Source organism: Rhinoderma darwinii, chromosome 4, assembly GCF_050947455.1.
Source record: "Rhinoderma darwinii isolate aRhiDar2 chromosome 4, aRhiDar2.hap1, whole genome shotgun sequence".
Taxonomy (NCBI): Eukaryota; Metazoa; Chordata; class Amphibia; order Anura; family Rhinodermatidae; genus Rhinoderma; species Rhinoderma darwinii.
Genome location: NC_134690.1, coordinates 64,203,651 through 64,218,475, shown reverse-complemented (window position 1 = coordinate 64,218,475; position 14,825 = coordinate 64,203,651). Strand labels below are relative to the sequence as shown.

The following is a 14,825-nucleotide window of genomic DNA, read 5'->3' as shown; positions in this document are numbered from 1 at the left end:
ACTCCTGGTTTTGGCTTACAAATACTGAAGCAAAATACTGACCACAATACACTTGTGTGAAAGAGACCTTAAAGTAGTTCTTACCCAAAGTTTCAAATATCCAAAAAGTTAAAAGTTAGTAATAATAATTTAATATATAAATGTTTATTTTTATCAGAAAAAATGTTGATCAGATTTTGTTACATTTTTTTTCCATAGAATATAATTTGGAGGTTTAAGTTTTCCCAATTGAAAGGCTCCTCAGATGATGGCAAAACTCGAGTAAAGCTGCTATTTCAAAATTGTGACACAAAACAAATTGAAATGAAGGTAAGTAATATGGCAATGAACTCAGTCACATATTCAAAGCAGAGTCTATGACAGTGCCGGTAACAGGGATCAGATGTTGTAAATGTTACAAAATGTATAATTAAAATGTAGGCACAATCAAAATGAAAGCGGGATGAGCGCCTGGATTACACTGACGGGAGGTAGTACATAAATGTTTAACTTTAATTTAATCATGAATTTTACATTTGCACTTCAAGCTTAAAATATTTAATAAAATATTGTTTTCTGACTTGTTATGTCAAGGGCACATAATACCAAAGAGCAAAGTGGCTTACTTTATTTCGGATTGATTCCTATTTGTGGTGATATAACCGGGTTTACCAGAATAGATTCATTTGCATTTGGGAATAATAAAATAAAGGTCTGATTAATTTTACTTTATTTAGAGAAGGCAATGTCATGCCTCAAGAGGGATAATATGCACAGTGCTACCATAAATTCAATGCAATTCTGCATCAACAAGATAGATAGATGGTACTTCAAACATTATAGCACCATATGAAGAATAGACAATAGTTTGCACCTGACACAATACAAATTAATGGAGAAATTTATCGTACAGGTTGTTTATACGCATGAAAGAGTTATCCGTCAAGCTTTGTAAACGTATACTGTGAATGTAATGAGCATCTTATGTGGTGAATGTAATGACCATCTTATGTGGTGAACCATTTGTACATTGGATTTTGGGCACAAGTGGCACATGCAAATCCTGTTTATAATGGTATTATTATGCTTCAAATATGCCTGGTCTCTTTGGAAACATCTTATACGGGGACAAAGCTTAAACTTTGTAACACATTGTCACATTATCTACATTCACCATGTAATCCGGAAAATGGCATAATTCTGTGCCCAAGTTAATTCTGTGTGAGCCAATATAATATGTGAGCTACACATTTTTCATTGCTATGGGTACAACTGGTACGTAACATTGGATGTCACTCCTGTAGATGATAGATAGATAGATAGATAGATAGATAGATAGATAGATAGATAGATAGATAGATAGATAGATAGATAGATAGATAGATAGATGGCACCATTACATGGCACCATTACAGGTTAGCTTAAAGGGGTTGTCCGAGATACCAACATTTTTTCAAAAACTCTGTCATACATTACCCCTTATACAGACAACCTAAATAAAGCATTATTTTTAAAAAAAATTCTACTTAGCACATTTCTTCTTTGAATTCAGCACGGTTTGTTTACATGCAGTTCAGGTCTGGTTTGTTGATCTTTCCTTGTTATGAAACTTTTTTCCCGTGCACGCTCATTGCAGGCTGCAATGAGCGTGCACGTACCTTCCAAGAGTTCACGTGAGCTGTCCTTGCTCCTCCCCGCTGACCTCCTTCACTGGACTTGTCTCCTTGCTGACATTCTTGAAGGATGGTGAGCAAATGTCATCCTCCCCATTATGTTTTTCACATTTATGTTTTCTTTCTCTTTTCAGGTCTATAAACCTCTTCGTGTCTCCCCTCACCCTCGTCCACCCTCACCCTCGCCCACCCTAACCCTCGTCCACCCTCTTCTATCTCATGTCTCTCTCCACTAAGGCCATGTTCACACAGAGTTTTTTTGCAGGAAGAATATCTGCCTCAAAATTCAGTCTTGAAGTTTGCGGCAGATTTACCTCTCCCTGCACGTTGATTTTTGCGTCGTTTTTACCCGTTTTTTGTGCGCTGTTTGCGTATTTGTTTGCCGCTTTGTTCGGGGCGTTTTTCGCTTCGTTTATCTTGGCGTTTTTTGCTTGTTTGTTTGCGTCTTTTTTTGCGATGTTTTTTGCTGTGTTTTCCATTGCGTTTATCGTAGCCTTTTTCACGTCGTTTATCATTTCTTTTTTTGCGTCGTTGTTTGCGCCTATTTTTGCTGCGTTTTTCGTTGCGTCTTTCGTGGCGTTTTCCCAGTTGATTTTCGCTGCGTTCTTTGCCTCTGTTTGCGGCGTTTCTCGCGTCTTTTTCCGCTATGTTTTTCGCAGCTTTTTCCGTGGCGTTTATCGTAGCCTTTTTTGCGTCTTTTTTTGCGTTTTTTTTTCTGCGTTTTTCATTGCGTCTTTCGTGTCGTTTTCCCTGTCGTTTTTCGTGGCGTTCTTTGCCTCTTTGTTCGCGGCTTTATTTGTGATGTTTTTCGCGGCATTTATCGTAGCCTTTTCGGCGTTTTTTTTTTGCGTCTGTTTTTTGCGGCATTGTTTGTGGCTTTTTTTGCTGCGTTTTTTGCGTTGTTTTCCGTGGCGTTTTTCGCCCGCGGCAATTGAGCGCCGCAGGCATAAAACAACGCGAAATACGCTTTCTCTGCCTCCCATTGAAGTCAATGGGAGGTCAGAGGCGTAAACGCCCAAAGATGGAGCATGTCGCTTCTTTTTCCCGCAAGGCAGTTTTAATGCTCGATTTTAATGCTTGTTACAACAAATTGCAGCATAAATCACGCACCAAACACGCTTGTTTGGTGCATGGTTTTCACGCATGCATCTACTTGAGTGTAGGTGCATGATAACGCACCAATAGAGGACATGCAGTATGTTTCACGCAGCGGACTCTCGCTGCGTGAAAACTGCCCCATTGAAATAAATGGGTCGCGTGTGCTGTGCGTGGTTTCGACGTGGTGTGAATGGGGCCTTATGCGCGATTTACACTAGCGTGAATCAAGTCTGTGTGCTGTGCTTTGAAAAAACGCACAACACACGCAACCCATTTATTTCAATGGGGCCGTTGACACATGTGTGACTTTTCACGCAGCGAGAGTCCGCTGCGTGAAACATACTGCATGTCCTCTATTGGTGCGTCATCAATCACCTACACTCACATTGAAGTCAATGCATTCGTGAAAACCACAAACAGCACACACGTGTTTGGTGCGTGATTTACACAGCAATTTGTTGTAAAAAAGAAGGTAAAAATGGGCTGGCATTGTGAGTGCGTGAATAACACATGACAATCGAAAAGCACACTGATGCATAAGGGCGGATTTAAACGAGCGTGTGCGTTTTGCGCACACAAATACGGTGGCGTTTTGCGTGCGCAAAATGCACTTGACAGCTCCGTGTCATGTTCATACGGATGCGCGGCTGCGGTTTTCAAGCAGCCGCCATCATTATGACACTCTGGATGTTTGTAGCACGTGGTGCTTTTCTGTTTACATTCATTATTTTACTGCTGTTGCGCGAATCACGCTCGTCCCACGGAAGTGCTTCCATGGGATGCGCCTGATTTTCACGCACCTATTGACTTCAATGGGTGCGTGATGCTCGAAAAACGCAGAAATATAGAACATGTCGCGAGTTTACGCAGCGGACTCGCGCTGCGTAAAACTCACGGACTGTCTGCACTGCCCCATAGACTTGCATAGGTCTGTGCGACCCGCATGAATACCACGTGGGTTGCACGGACGTATAGCACGTTCGTGTTAATCCGCCCTAACGCAAACACACGGATGGGATTGACGCAAGTTTTTCACGCGCGGAAAATACACACGCTAGTGTGCATGAAGCCTTACTAATGGACGCTGTTAGACAGTGGCCATTAATAATGAACTAATAATAAATTTTTAAATAAATGAGAAGGACATAGAAAAAATATTGTAATAAAATAACACACACAACACTGGTTAACGATTTTATTAAAAATAAAAAAGGTGTCATTGAAGTAGTCCTTGAACTTGATGTAGTACCAAGGACCCAACCTGTAAAAAACACATAATAACTAAGAAAAAAAAAAAGAGGGATGCTTAGATACACTGCTCATGTGTGATACTGTTAGACCATGTATCTAAGCCTACCACAAGGTAGCCTTAGTAACATTACCCAAGCAGACAGTGTCACACATGGGCCATGTATCTAAGAATACCACATGTTAGGCTTAGATACAGGGCCCCAAAACACTAATCTTAGGGTATGTTCACACGGCAGCGTCCGTAACGGCCGAAATTACGGGGCTGTTTTCAGGGGAAAACAGCCCTGTCGTTTCAGCCGTAACGGCATGTGCAGGCGCTTGAACGCCGCGTCCATTACGGACGTAACTGTAGCTGGTTTTCCATGTAGTCCATGGAAAACGGCTCCATTTACGTCTGAAGAAGTGACATGACACTTCTTTGGCGCGGGCGTCTATTTACGCGCCGTCTTTTGACAGCGACGCGTAAATATACGCCTCGTGTGAACAGACAAACGTCAGCCCATTGCTTTCAATGGGCAGATGTTTGCCAACGATTTCAAGCCGTAATTTCGGACGTAATTCGGGGGTTAATACGCCCGAATTACGTCCGTAAATAGGCCGTGTGAACATACCCTTATACAGGAATAAAAAGAATGTCATCTGGGGTCCTGTATCTAAGCCTACATTGTGTTAGGCTTAGATACAAGCTCCATGTGTGACACGGTTTGTTAGACCCTGTATCTAAGCCTAACAATGTAGGCTTAGATACAGGACCCCAGAAGATCTTATCTAGTTCAGGACGGGGCACCGTTTAGCCATTTTTAGCACGTGTTAGTTAAACAGCTATAACTTTTTTATTTGTTGCGCTAACGACGTTATTATTGCGGCGTTTTTTCCGTAGATAATGCAGGTTTATTTTTTTATCGTTTTTATACACACCATTTTTGCCATTTTAGAATTTTCATTCATAAAGTTTGAAAATAATAGTAAAAAAATAAGCTTTTTTACGTTTCAGCTATTTTTTTTGGTAATAACATAGTTTTACCCTAAAATAGACCTTTTATTTGTAATCGTCATTGTCTACCGTAAATTTCTATATATTACATGTCTATATTAGGGTAATTGGGTCAGCGCTAGCGTTACAACAATGATTGACAGGGGGAACGGTATTTTTTTGGGGTGGGTATTTTATGTGTATTTATTATTTAATTTTTTTTTGTACTTTACTATTTTTTTATTATTATTGTCTGTCCCTCAAAGGTCAAAAAAGACCTTTGGGGAACTTTATATATTTTTTTTCTTTTTTTTTTACACCATCTTTTCCACTGTAACTGGAGCTGCACAGCAGCCCCAGTTACAGGGGAAATCAGCCCTCTCATAGTGACGATTGTCACTAATAGGGCTGTGCTGGGTCTGATTAGACCCAGCAGCAGCCTGCCACTAACGGCACCCGGCGATCATGTGACCCGTCACATGATCACCGGGAGGACTAGAGACAGCGCCGCTGCTGCTGTCTCTATTCCTATACACAGCGTTCATTGAACGCTGTGTAAAAAGACATCGGAGAAGACAGAAGCAGCGAAAGCTGCTTCTATCTTCTCCTCCGGGTCCCCGGCAGTCACTGACAGCCGGAGACCCGACATTCCCGCAGGTGCCGTCCCTCTTCACTTTTTTCACTGTGAACACGCATAGGCGCGCTCACAGTGAAAAAAAGCTGCATAGGCTGGGCGGGCACCCGCAGAAACGACACGTCTCCAGTGACGTGTCGTGTCCCATCCGAGGTCTCGCTGGGGCGAGACCATGTGATCGGGACACGACACGACAGTGGAGGAGGAAGAAAACGTGACGTCAGAAGACAGGTGATCGGAAGAAAAGAGCTGCCAGAACGGAGAACAGAAGCAAGATTGCACAGGTAAGTATATTAGGGAATATTTAATGTGTGTATTGTGTGTTTAACTTTTAAATAAAAATTTATCTCGGACAACCCCTTTAAGTCAACCAGATATTATTAGAGGAATTATCCGGGATATACACTACTGTTCAAAAGTTTGGGGTCACCCAGACAATTTTGTGTTTTCCATGAAAACTCACACTTATATTTATCAAATGAGTTGCAAAATTACTAGAAAATATAGTCAAGACATTGACAAGGTTAGAAATAATGATTTTTATGTGAAATAATAATTTTCTCCTTCAAACTTTGCTTTCGTCAAAGAATGCTCCATTTGCAGCAATTACAGCATTGCAGGCCTTTGGCATTCTAGCTGTTAATTTGCTGAGGTAATCGGGAGAAATTTCACCCCATGCTTCCAGAAGCCCCTCCCACAAGTTGGATTGGCTTGATGGGCACTTCTTGCGTACCATACGGTCAAGCTGCTCCCACAACAGCTCTATGGGGTTGAGATCTGGTGACTGCGCTGGCCACTCCATTACAGATAGAATACCAGCTGCCTGCTTCTTCCCTAAATACTTCTTGCATAATTTGGAGGTGTGCTTTGGGTCATTGTCCTGTTGTAGGATGAAATTGGCTCCAATCAAGCGCTGTCCACAGGGTATGGCATGGCGTTGCAAAATGGAGTGATAGCCTTCCTTATTCAAAATCCCTTTTACCTTGTACAAATCTCCCACTTTACGAACACCAAAGCAACCCCAGACCATCACATTCCCTCCTCCATGCTTGACAGTTGGCGTCAGCCACTCTTCCAGCATCTTTTCAGTTGTTCTGCGTCTCACAAATGTTCTTCTGTGTGATCCAAACACCTCAAACTTCGATTCGTCTGTCCATAACACTTTTTTCCAATCTTCCTCTGTCCAATGTCTGTGTGCTTTTGCCCATATTAATCTTTTCCTTTTATTAACCAGTCTCAGATATGGCTTTTTATTTGCCACTCTGCCCTGAAGGCCAGCATCCCGGAGTCGCCTCTTCACTGTAGACGTTGACACTGGCGTTTTGCGGGTACTATTTAATGAAGCTGCCAGTTGAGGACCTGTGAGGCGTCTATTTCTCAAACTAGAGACTCTGATGTACTTGTCTTGTTGCTCAGTTATGCAGCGGGGCCTCCCACTTCTCTTTCTACTCTGGTTAGAGCCTGTGTGTGCTGTCCTCTGAAGGGTGTAGTACACACCGTTGTAGGAAATCTTCAGTTTCTTGGCAATTTCTCGCATGGAATAGCCTTCATTTCTAAAAACAAGAATAGACTGTCGAGTTTCAAATGAAAGCTCTCTTTTTCTAGCCATTTTGAGAGTTTAATCGGACCCACAAATGTAATGCTCCAGATTCTCATCTAGCTCAAAGGAAGGTCAGTTTTATAGCTCCTCCAAACAGCAAAACTGTTTACAGCGGTGCTAACATATTTGCACAAGGGTTTTCAAGTGTTTTCTAATCATCCATTAGCCTTCTAACACAGTTAGCAAACACAATGTACCATTAGAACACTGGAGTGATGGTTGCTGGAAATGGGCCTCTATACACCTATGTAGATATTGCATTAAGAAATTTCTAAGTGACCCTAAACTTTTGAACGGTAGTGTATATATTTTTAATTCAGTCTCTTATTCTTCAAGTGAATGCCCTTTTTCCAGGATATATATATTTTTAAAGGAAGTTTTGAAATGTAACAGAAGACAGGTGATTTTTACATGCCACACACTTTAACACTCGGCAGCTCTGCTCTGTGAGTCTGTGAGTCTACCGGTTTATGGCTGTGCTGTTGTTACTTCTAGATACTTTCACTTTTTCTAAAAATAGCACTTATAGTAGACTGGGAAGATCTAGAAGATCAGAAATTTCATTAACTGACTTGTGAAAAATTTGGCATCCTATTTTGGCTTCTATCCTTACCTGTAGTCAATTTGTCTTCCTGGAATACTTATAGGCTCATTTACATGGACCAATAATCGGCCGAACAAGTATTCTTACGAACGATCGTTCCAGATTATTGGCGTGTGTAAACAGGGCAGTGTTCAAATGCTTATTCGTCGGCTGATCACATCGTTTGTGCAAATTGCGTTAGTGTAAACGTGTGTGGCCGACAATGATGCAAACTGATGGGGAACGAATTAATGATCATTCACCCCCATACAGTATAGCACTGGCCCATGTAAAAGGGCCTATTAATGTGTGCCATCGACTTGTTGTATCGTCGATTGGTGCTCATTATGGGCAGAAATCTGCCCATGTAAACCAGTATTTACACAGGTATTAAGGGCATATCCCAAGGAGATCTAAGTTAAGGGCGGTTAGGAGTTAATATTCCTATAACTGGTGTCCTATGTATATTCACCTCCCCAGGCTTCTGTATAGCTGTGAGAGGATTCTGAATGTAGTCAGGCTATCTCCTTTCTCCTGTGTCAGTTTGCGCGTTGACACAGAGATCGGTGCAAGAGAGAGAGATTGTGCAGCCCTCATTTTAAAGTTCTCTATACGTCCTAAAACAGAGGTCCTTAGTCCTTACCTCTTGAAGTTGACAAAGAGCCACACCATTATAAGGTGCTTTAAAATACAGTTCTGAGATTCTGGTCCAAGGTACCCCCCTCACCACACTTCTGGCTGGTGGTAGGTTTTATACTTCCATTATTGAGTCCTGCAAGGTTTAATGACTGTGGGCAAAAGTTTAAACACTTTAATATGCAACTGCAATTAGAAACTGCAAGACGTGCTCAAGAGAGTACTGCAGTGTAGGGATATCAAACCATCCATGCTTCTCCCCCTTGTACGAATCTCGAAGGGTAGTCCCATCATAGTTGCTCTAAGTAGCGTGTAGGAGGATGATATGTTCCTGGAGAAGGAGGCACATAGAGTTTCATTGGCTGGACTTTGTTCTTACGTCTGCTTGGCAACCAGGGCGGCTCTATCATTTAGCAGGCAGGAAGGTCAATGCTTTGGAAAAAAAAATCTCCCTCCTACATGCGAGCAACAGATTGGATCAACAAGTCAAAGTTGACTTGAAAGCTACTGGTTAAGGGCCAGTGTACAATGCATTTTGCCTAGTTTCTTACCTGAGGAAAGAAGCTGTACCCTATGCAGATTATTTCCCAAGGCTCCAAGAACAATTGAACATGATTGATAAGAGAAATAATAGTTTAGATTCAATGTTGCCAAATAACCTGGTCTCATAGTCACATAACCTAGACAATGGCTTAGTGCCAAAGTCTACAGGAAACAAAGCCAAATTAATTTGAGAAATTGCTCATTTAATAGGCTAACTCAGGCAATTTTTCCAAATTGAGTTAAGAATAATTCATATTCCTAATAGCAACCTGACATCTGATTCTTTTCTTCTATACATTTTGTCTCCCATTACCAAGCACTTATATTAATTGTAAATCATTAGGCTCTCATAGCTTACATACGATTAGCTTTTTTACTGCTTTTTATGCACGCCATCCATCCATACCCCACCAAACATAAAATAAAAAGTATGTATACTCACCTCACCGTTCCTCGTCTCCCCTCCGGGCCCCTCAGCGCGCGGCAGATCATGCAAGATCCTGACGCCAGTCAGTGTCAGGACCTTATATGCAACGTAGCACACAACATCATCAGTATTGTATGACATACAACGTCATGACGCTGCCCAGGGTCAGCACATTGTATAAGCCACAGGCCGCTGAGGGAGCTTGAAGTGACCCGGAGTGCAGAAAAGGGGAGGTGAAGTGGGTAATCAATTTTTTAAATTTATTTCATTGTCCAATTTGAGAGGGGAAGTCTGATCAGGGGGCAAGTTAACGGCCCGGCACAGGTCTCTACCTTGCTACACCCCACAGAGCAAGGAGCTGCCATAGATTTCCACTATAATTTACAAGTGTGATGGCGTTTGACAGTATGGAATAGCATACGTGATGAAGGGTAAGCAGCACTCGCTCGCGGTGCCTTCAAACAGCTGATCAACAGGGATTTTTCGCAGCCGTTTGTTTGCACGTAAAAAAACGCAGAGAGAAACGCTCCGTCGGAACACAACGCCGTTTTCCCATTGAAATCAATGGGCAGATGTTTGGAGGCGTTCTGCTGCCGATTTTTCGGCCTTTTTTCGGTTGTCTACGGCCCGAAAAACGGCCGAAAATAGGCCATGTGAACATATCCTCAGGAGATAGAGAATTAATAGACTAGTGACAGATCCTCTTTAAACCCTATTTGACACAGTCACTAAGTAAAGTTTTTACAGGTCACACGGGTGCATATTGAAGCCTGTGAATTTTCACAGCATGATATTTTTATAGTGTAACTCAACCACATGCTCTGGGGATTTTGGTAATCAAAGTAACCAGACGACTACATTGTTCATAGAGATATGCCTAAAAATATATTTGACATTTGAGATTAATTTCAATAGATACATTGCCATTAGGGAACAGACCCATCAAACTCTGCACATATATGCTGACATAATGAGATAAACTGCACCTTAAAATAAATATTTTCCAAGTAAAATGAAGATTTGTAATATAAATGAAAACCCAACAGCAATAGAATACAGGAGTGTACGGATTATAGCAATATTTGAATTTGTCATATCTACATAATGATATGCAAATTTATGTTTCCTAATTAGTAAAATGGACATACAAGGGTTTCTTAGCTTCTTCCACTTACATTTGGACTAGAACAAGAAGGAAATTATCTAAAGGGAGTAGAGATCTCTCAGTATTAGGCCTGATTTACACGAGCGTGTGTGTTTTGCGCACGCAAAAAATGTGGCGTTTTGCGTTCGCAAAATGCACTTAACAGCTGCGTGTGTCATCAGTGTATGATTCGCGGCTACGTGATTTTTGCGCAGCCGCCATCATTATGAAACTCTGTTTGGATGTTTGTAAACAGAAAAGCACGGGTGCTTTTCTGTTTACATTCAGAGTTTGACAGCTGTTGCGCGAATCACGCAGTTCTCACGGAAGTGCTTCCGTGCGACCTGCGGGGTTTTCACGCACCCATTGACTTCAATGGGTGCGTGATGCGCGAAAAACGCTGAAATATAGAACATGTCGTGAGTTTTACGCAGCGCACTCACGCTGCGCAAAACCCACGGACTGTCTGCACTGCCCCATAGAGCAATATAGGTGCGTACGACACGCGTGAAAAGCACGCGCGTCGCACGAGCGTATATTACGCTCGTGTAAATGATGCCTTAGGCTTCATTCACATCTGCGTTTAGTGTTTCCATTGCTTTGCCCCGAGCAGAACAACTATAATACTGGTAGCATTGGATCTGTTACATGACAGACACCAACGGCGCCAGACTTAACCCATTGAGCAGGAAGTGGTTTTTATAGAAGGGGACATCGCTCTAAGGGTCAGTTCACACGCGCCAAACAACGGCCGAAAATGCGTCCCATTGATTTCAAAAACTGGCTTGCGGGAAAAAGAAGAGACATACCCTATATTCGGGCGTTTACGCCTCAGACCTCCCATTGACATCAATGGGAGGCAGAGAAAGTGTATTTCACTGCGTTTTATGCCCATGGCGCTCAATGTTCGCGGGTGAAAAACGCTGCGAAAATCGGCCTGCATGGAGAGGAAAATCTGCCTCAAAATTCCAAACGGAATTTTGAGGCAGATTTTCTTCCTGCAAAAAACAGTGTGAACACAGCCTTACACCGTCTCCTGTACAGTCCAGTAACATGGAGCAGTAGTTGTTATTTCCTGTGGTGTGTAGGAACTCTAGTGTACAGAGCACATTAAAACCTTTCATTTGTGCCGTTCCTCTGTTGTTCCTCCTTGAAATGTATGAATACATGAACAATTGTGTGTTACCATTTCCCTTGTCAAGGGAACATGTCACTACACTTTCCAAGCGATACTGATAGTCTAAGGCTGGGTTCACACGACCTATATTCAGGCGTAAACAAGGCGTATTATGCCTCAATTTACACCTGAAAATACGGCTACAATACGTTGGCAAACATCTGCCCTAAGGGTATGTTCACACGATTAACAAAATACGTCTGAAACCAGGGAAAACAGTTCCTGATTTTCAGACGTTTTTTGAGCAACTCGCGTTTTTCGCGGCATTTTTCGCAGCGTTTTCGTGGCGGTTTTTTTGCGCCCATTTTTGGAGCTGTTTTAATAGAGTCTATGAGAAAACGGCTCCAAAAACGTCCCAAGAAGTGTCCTGCACTTCTTTTGACGAGCCGTCATTTTACACGCCGTATTTTGACAGCGACGCGTAAAATGACACCTTGTCTGCACAGAACATCGTAAGACCCATTGCAGGCAATGGGCAGATGTATGCCGACGTATTGGAGCCGCCTTTTCAGGCGTAATTCGAGGCGTAAAACGCCTCCATTACGTCTGAAAAGAGGTCGTGTGCACATACCCTTAGACTATGTAGGGAGACACTCTATCGACAAGGGGAATGTTCATGCCCAGTTTTTCATTTATTCATACATTTCAAAAATAAATAACAGAGAAACGGCAAAATACAGAGATCTAAGAAATATGCTGCACAATTTTTAGTTCACATTGAATACCAGTCTTTACTACAGTAAAACAGACTTGCAGGAGAGCTGAAAAATCCTCTTTAATAGGCCCTGGTATGTTCAATAACCTTGGTAGGTCCTTTTTATTAATGATCGTTTCCAGATGCTTCACTTTAAGGCTGGGTTCACACGACCTATTTTCAGACGTAAACGAGGCGTATTATGCCTCGTTTTACGTCTGAAAATACGGCTTCAATACGTCGGCAAACATCTGCCCATTCATTTGAATGGGTTTGCCAACGTACTGTGCTGACGACCTGTCATTAACGCGTCGTCGTTTGACAGCTGTCAAACGACGACGCGTAAATTGACTGCCTCGGCAAAGAAGTGCAGGACACTTCTTTCAGACGTAATTTGAGCCGTTCTTCATTGAAGTCAATGAAGAGCAGCTCAAGATTACAGGCGTCAAAGACGCCTCGCATAATACGAGGAGGAGCTTTTACGTCTGAAACGAGGCAGCTGTTTTCTCCTGAAAACAGTCTGTCTTTTCAGACGTAAAAGCCTCTCATCGTGTGCACATACCCTAAGGGGATGTCCAAGATCTTATCACATCGCACAATGACACGTCACTGCAGCCTTCAGGAGAATTTAATTTTAGAGTTAAATATGAGCTTGGACAATCGCTTTAAGGCTACATTCACACGAGCGTATCAGATTCACGGGCGTGAATCTGGTCCGTTATGCATCAGTGTGCTTTGCGAGGGGCATGTGTTATTCACGCACTCGCAAAGCACATTCTTTTTTAAAAATTATTTTCAATTAAATTGATGCGCAAATCACACATGGCCCACGTATGTGCATCCGTGTGCGGTGCTTGGTTTTCACGCACCCATTGAGTTCACTGGGCGCATTGGTGCGTGATAACGGACTCTCGCTGCGTGAAAACTCCTGCAGGTGTGAACGGCCCCATTGAAATCGCTCATGGCGACTTGCCAAGAGTAAGAACGTGCGCTACCTCTGAAACGTGTGGGCTACTTGTCGATGCATTCACCCCATATGCAGTTTGGATTTTAAATGCTGACAATAACGTTTGAAGACGTTTTCTTTTTTAAATTGCGCTGGATCCAAGTTTTCTTTCCCCTGCTAGTTATTTTTAGGGCTGTTGGCGCATATCAATAATGAATACTTTAAGACAATAAACATTTAGATTTGTCACCTGCTGGACATGGCCAACAGTGGAATAAAAAAGTTATTACCGGTAATTCAATTCATAATTTCAGTGGAAATTCAGGTTTTCACAAGTTTCTGTCCAATCTAATCCCTGCACATTCTCTTTGACTCCCGGATTTTTATTCCATGTTTTTAATCTTATTTTATTTCGTTATCTTTTTTATTTTATTTAATCATTTTTAAATTTTTTGCAGGAACTGGAGTTTCAGGATCTCACTGGAGTTTTACATTGTATTCACTCCTTCATTGCTGCCAAGGTTGCATCTATGGATCCCACATTTATAAACAGCCAAAGTATTACAAGGAAATACATTTACAACACGTGAGGAACAAGTGAGGAGACACATGATCTTCCTATGAGATTGAGATTTCATGCACAAATAATTTGAAATTTATTTTTTTTCTGAATTAAACATGAACTATTTCCCTATGTCTTATGTCTGTCTATACCAACCCAGTGTATACACATTAACTTTATTTTTTATTTCAAGGTACTTCATAAAATAATCTAAAGCACATTTTCCTATTTCTTATGTAGAAAAGGATTATGAAATAGCACTTTAAGAAAAAAATTCCAGGTTGTCTTAGGAGCTGTGTATACGCAATGAAGCAGGGCTCTGGCTGTAGGGTTTTGTTGTATATAGCCTGATAGCATGCATATTACATTTTAGAATTTTCTTTATTTAGAAATTAAAAATCTACAGTCTGCTGGGAGCAGCTTTAATGTAATATTCTGTTAATAAATTTTCTGGCCTCACCAAATGTATTTATGATGGAATCATACAGAGGGTCCAAGTATTTATGTATTTTGATAATATTGCATACTGTATATTTCATCAGTGTGTTATAAAAGTCATGGACAATGCAAATTCTTATAAATATTTAATTGAAAAGTCTTTTGTCAGTGTCCTGTTTGTTCGCTTATTCTATATGCCATTATTGAATCTACAGGGAAGAGTAAGGTTGTGTGTAATAAGAAGTAATACTTCATGTTTATGTAAAGTGTAGCCCCGGTACAATGGTGTAAGGGCCAATGCAGCTGTGTTGCGGCAAAGATGGTACGAAGACAGGAGATTTCCGGTAACTCAACATTACTAGGCTGGTGATAACGGCACCCCCAGCCACAGCCGGGAAAAAACAATACCAAATCTCAATATGAGAGGCACAGCTCTTAGACCCGGCTCAGACAGGCCGATGATTATT

General features: G+C 41.6%; 1 protein-coding gene across 1 annotated transcript in view; it reads left to right on the top strand.

The window, feature by feature from the left end:
* SNTG2 (syntrophin gamma 2) overlaps nucleotides 1-14,482 on the top strand; it is a 443,415-nt gene extending 428,933 nt beyond the window's left edge. Inside the window, exons 17-18 of the mRNA XM_075861154.1 lie at nucleotides 199-309; nucleotides 13,817-14,482. Of these exons, the coding sequence (XP_075717269.1) occupies nucleotides 199-309; nucleotides 13,817-13,948 (243 nt within the window). The 3' untranslated portion in view covers nucleotides 13,949-14,482. The remainder of the gene's footprint in view (nucleotides 1-198; nucleotides 310-13,816) is intronic.
* The last annotated feature ends 343 nt before the right edge of the window (nucleotides 14,483-14,825 follow it).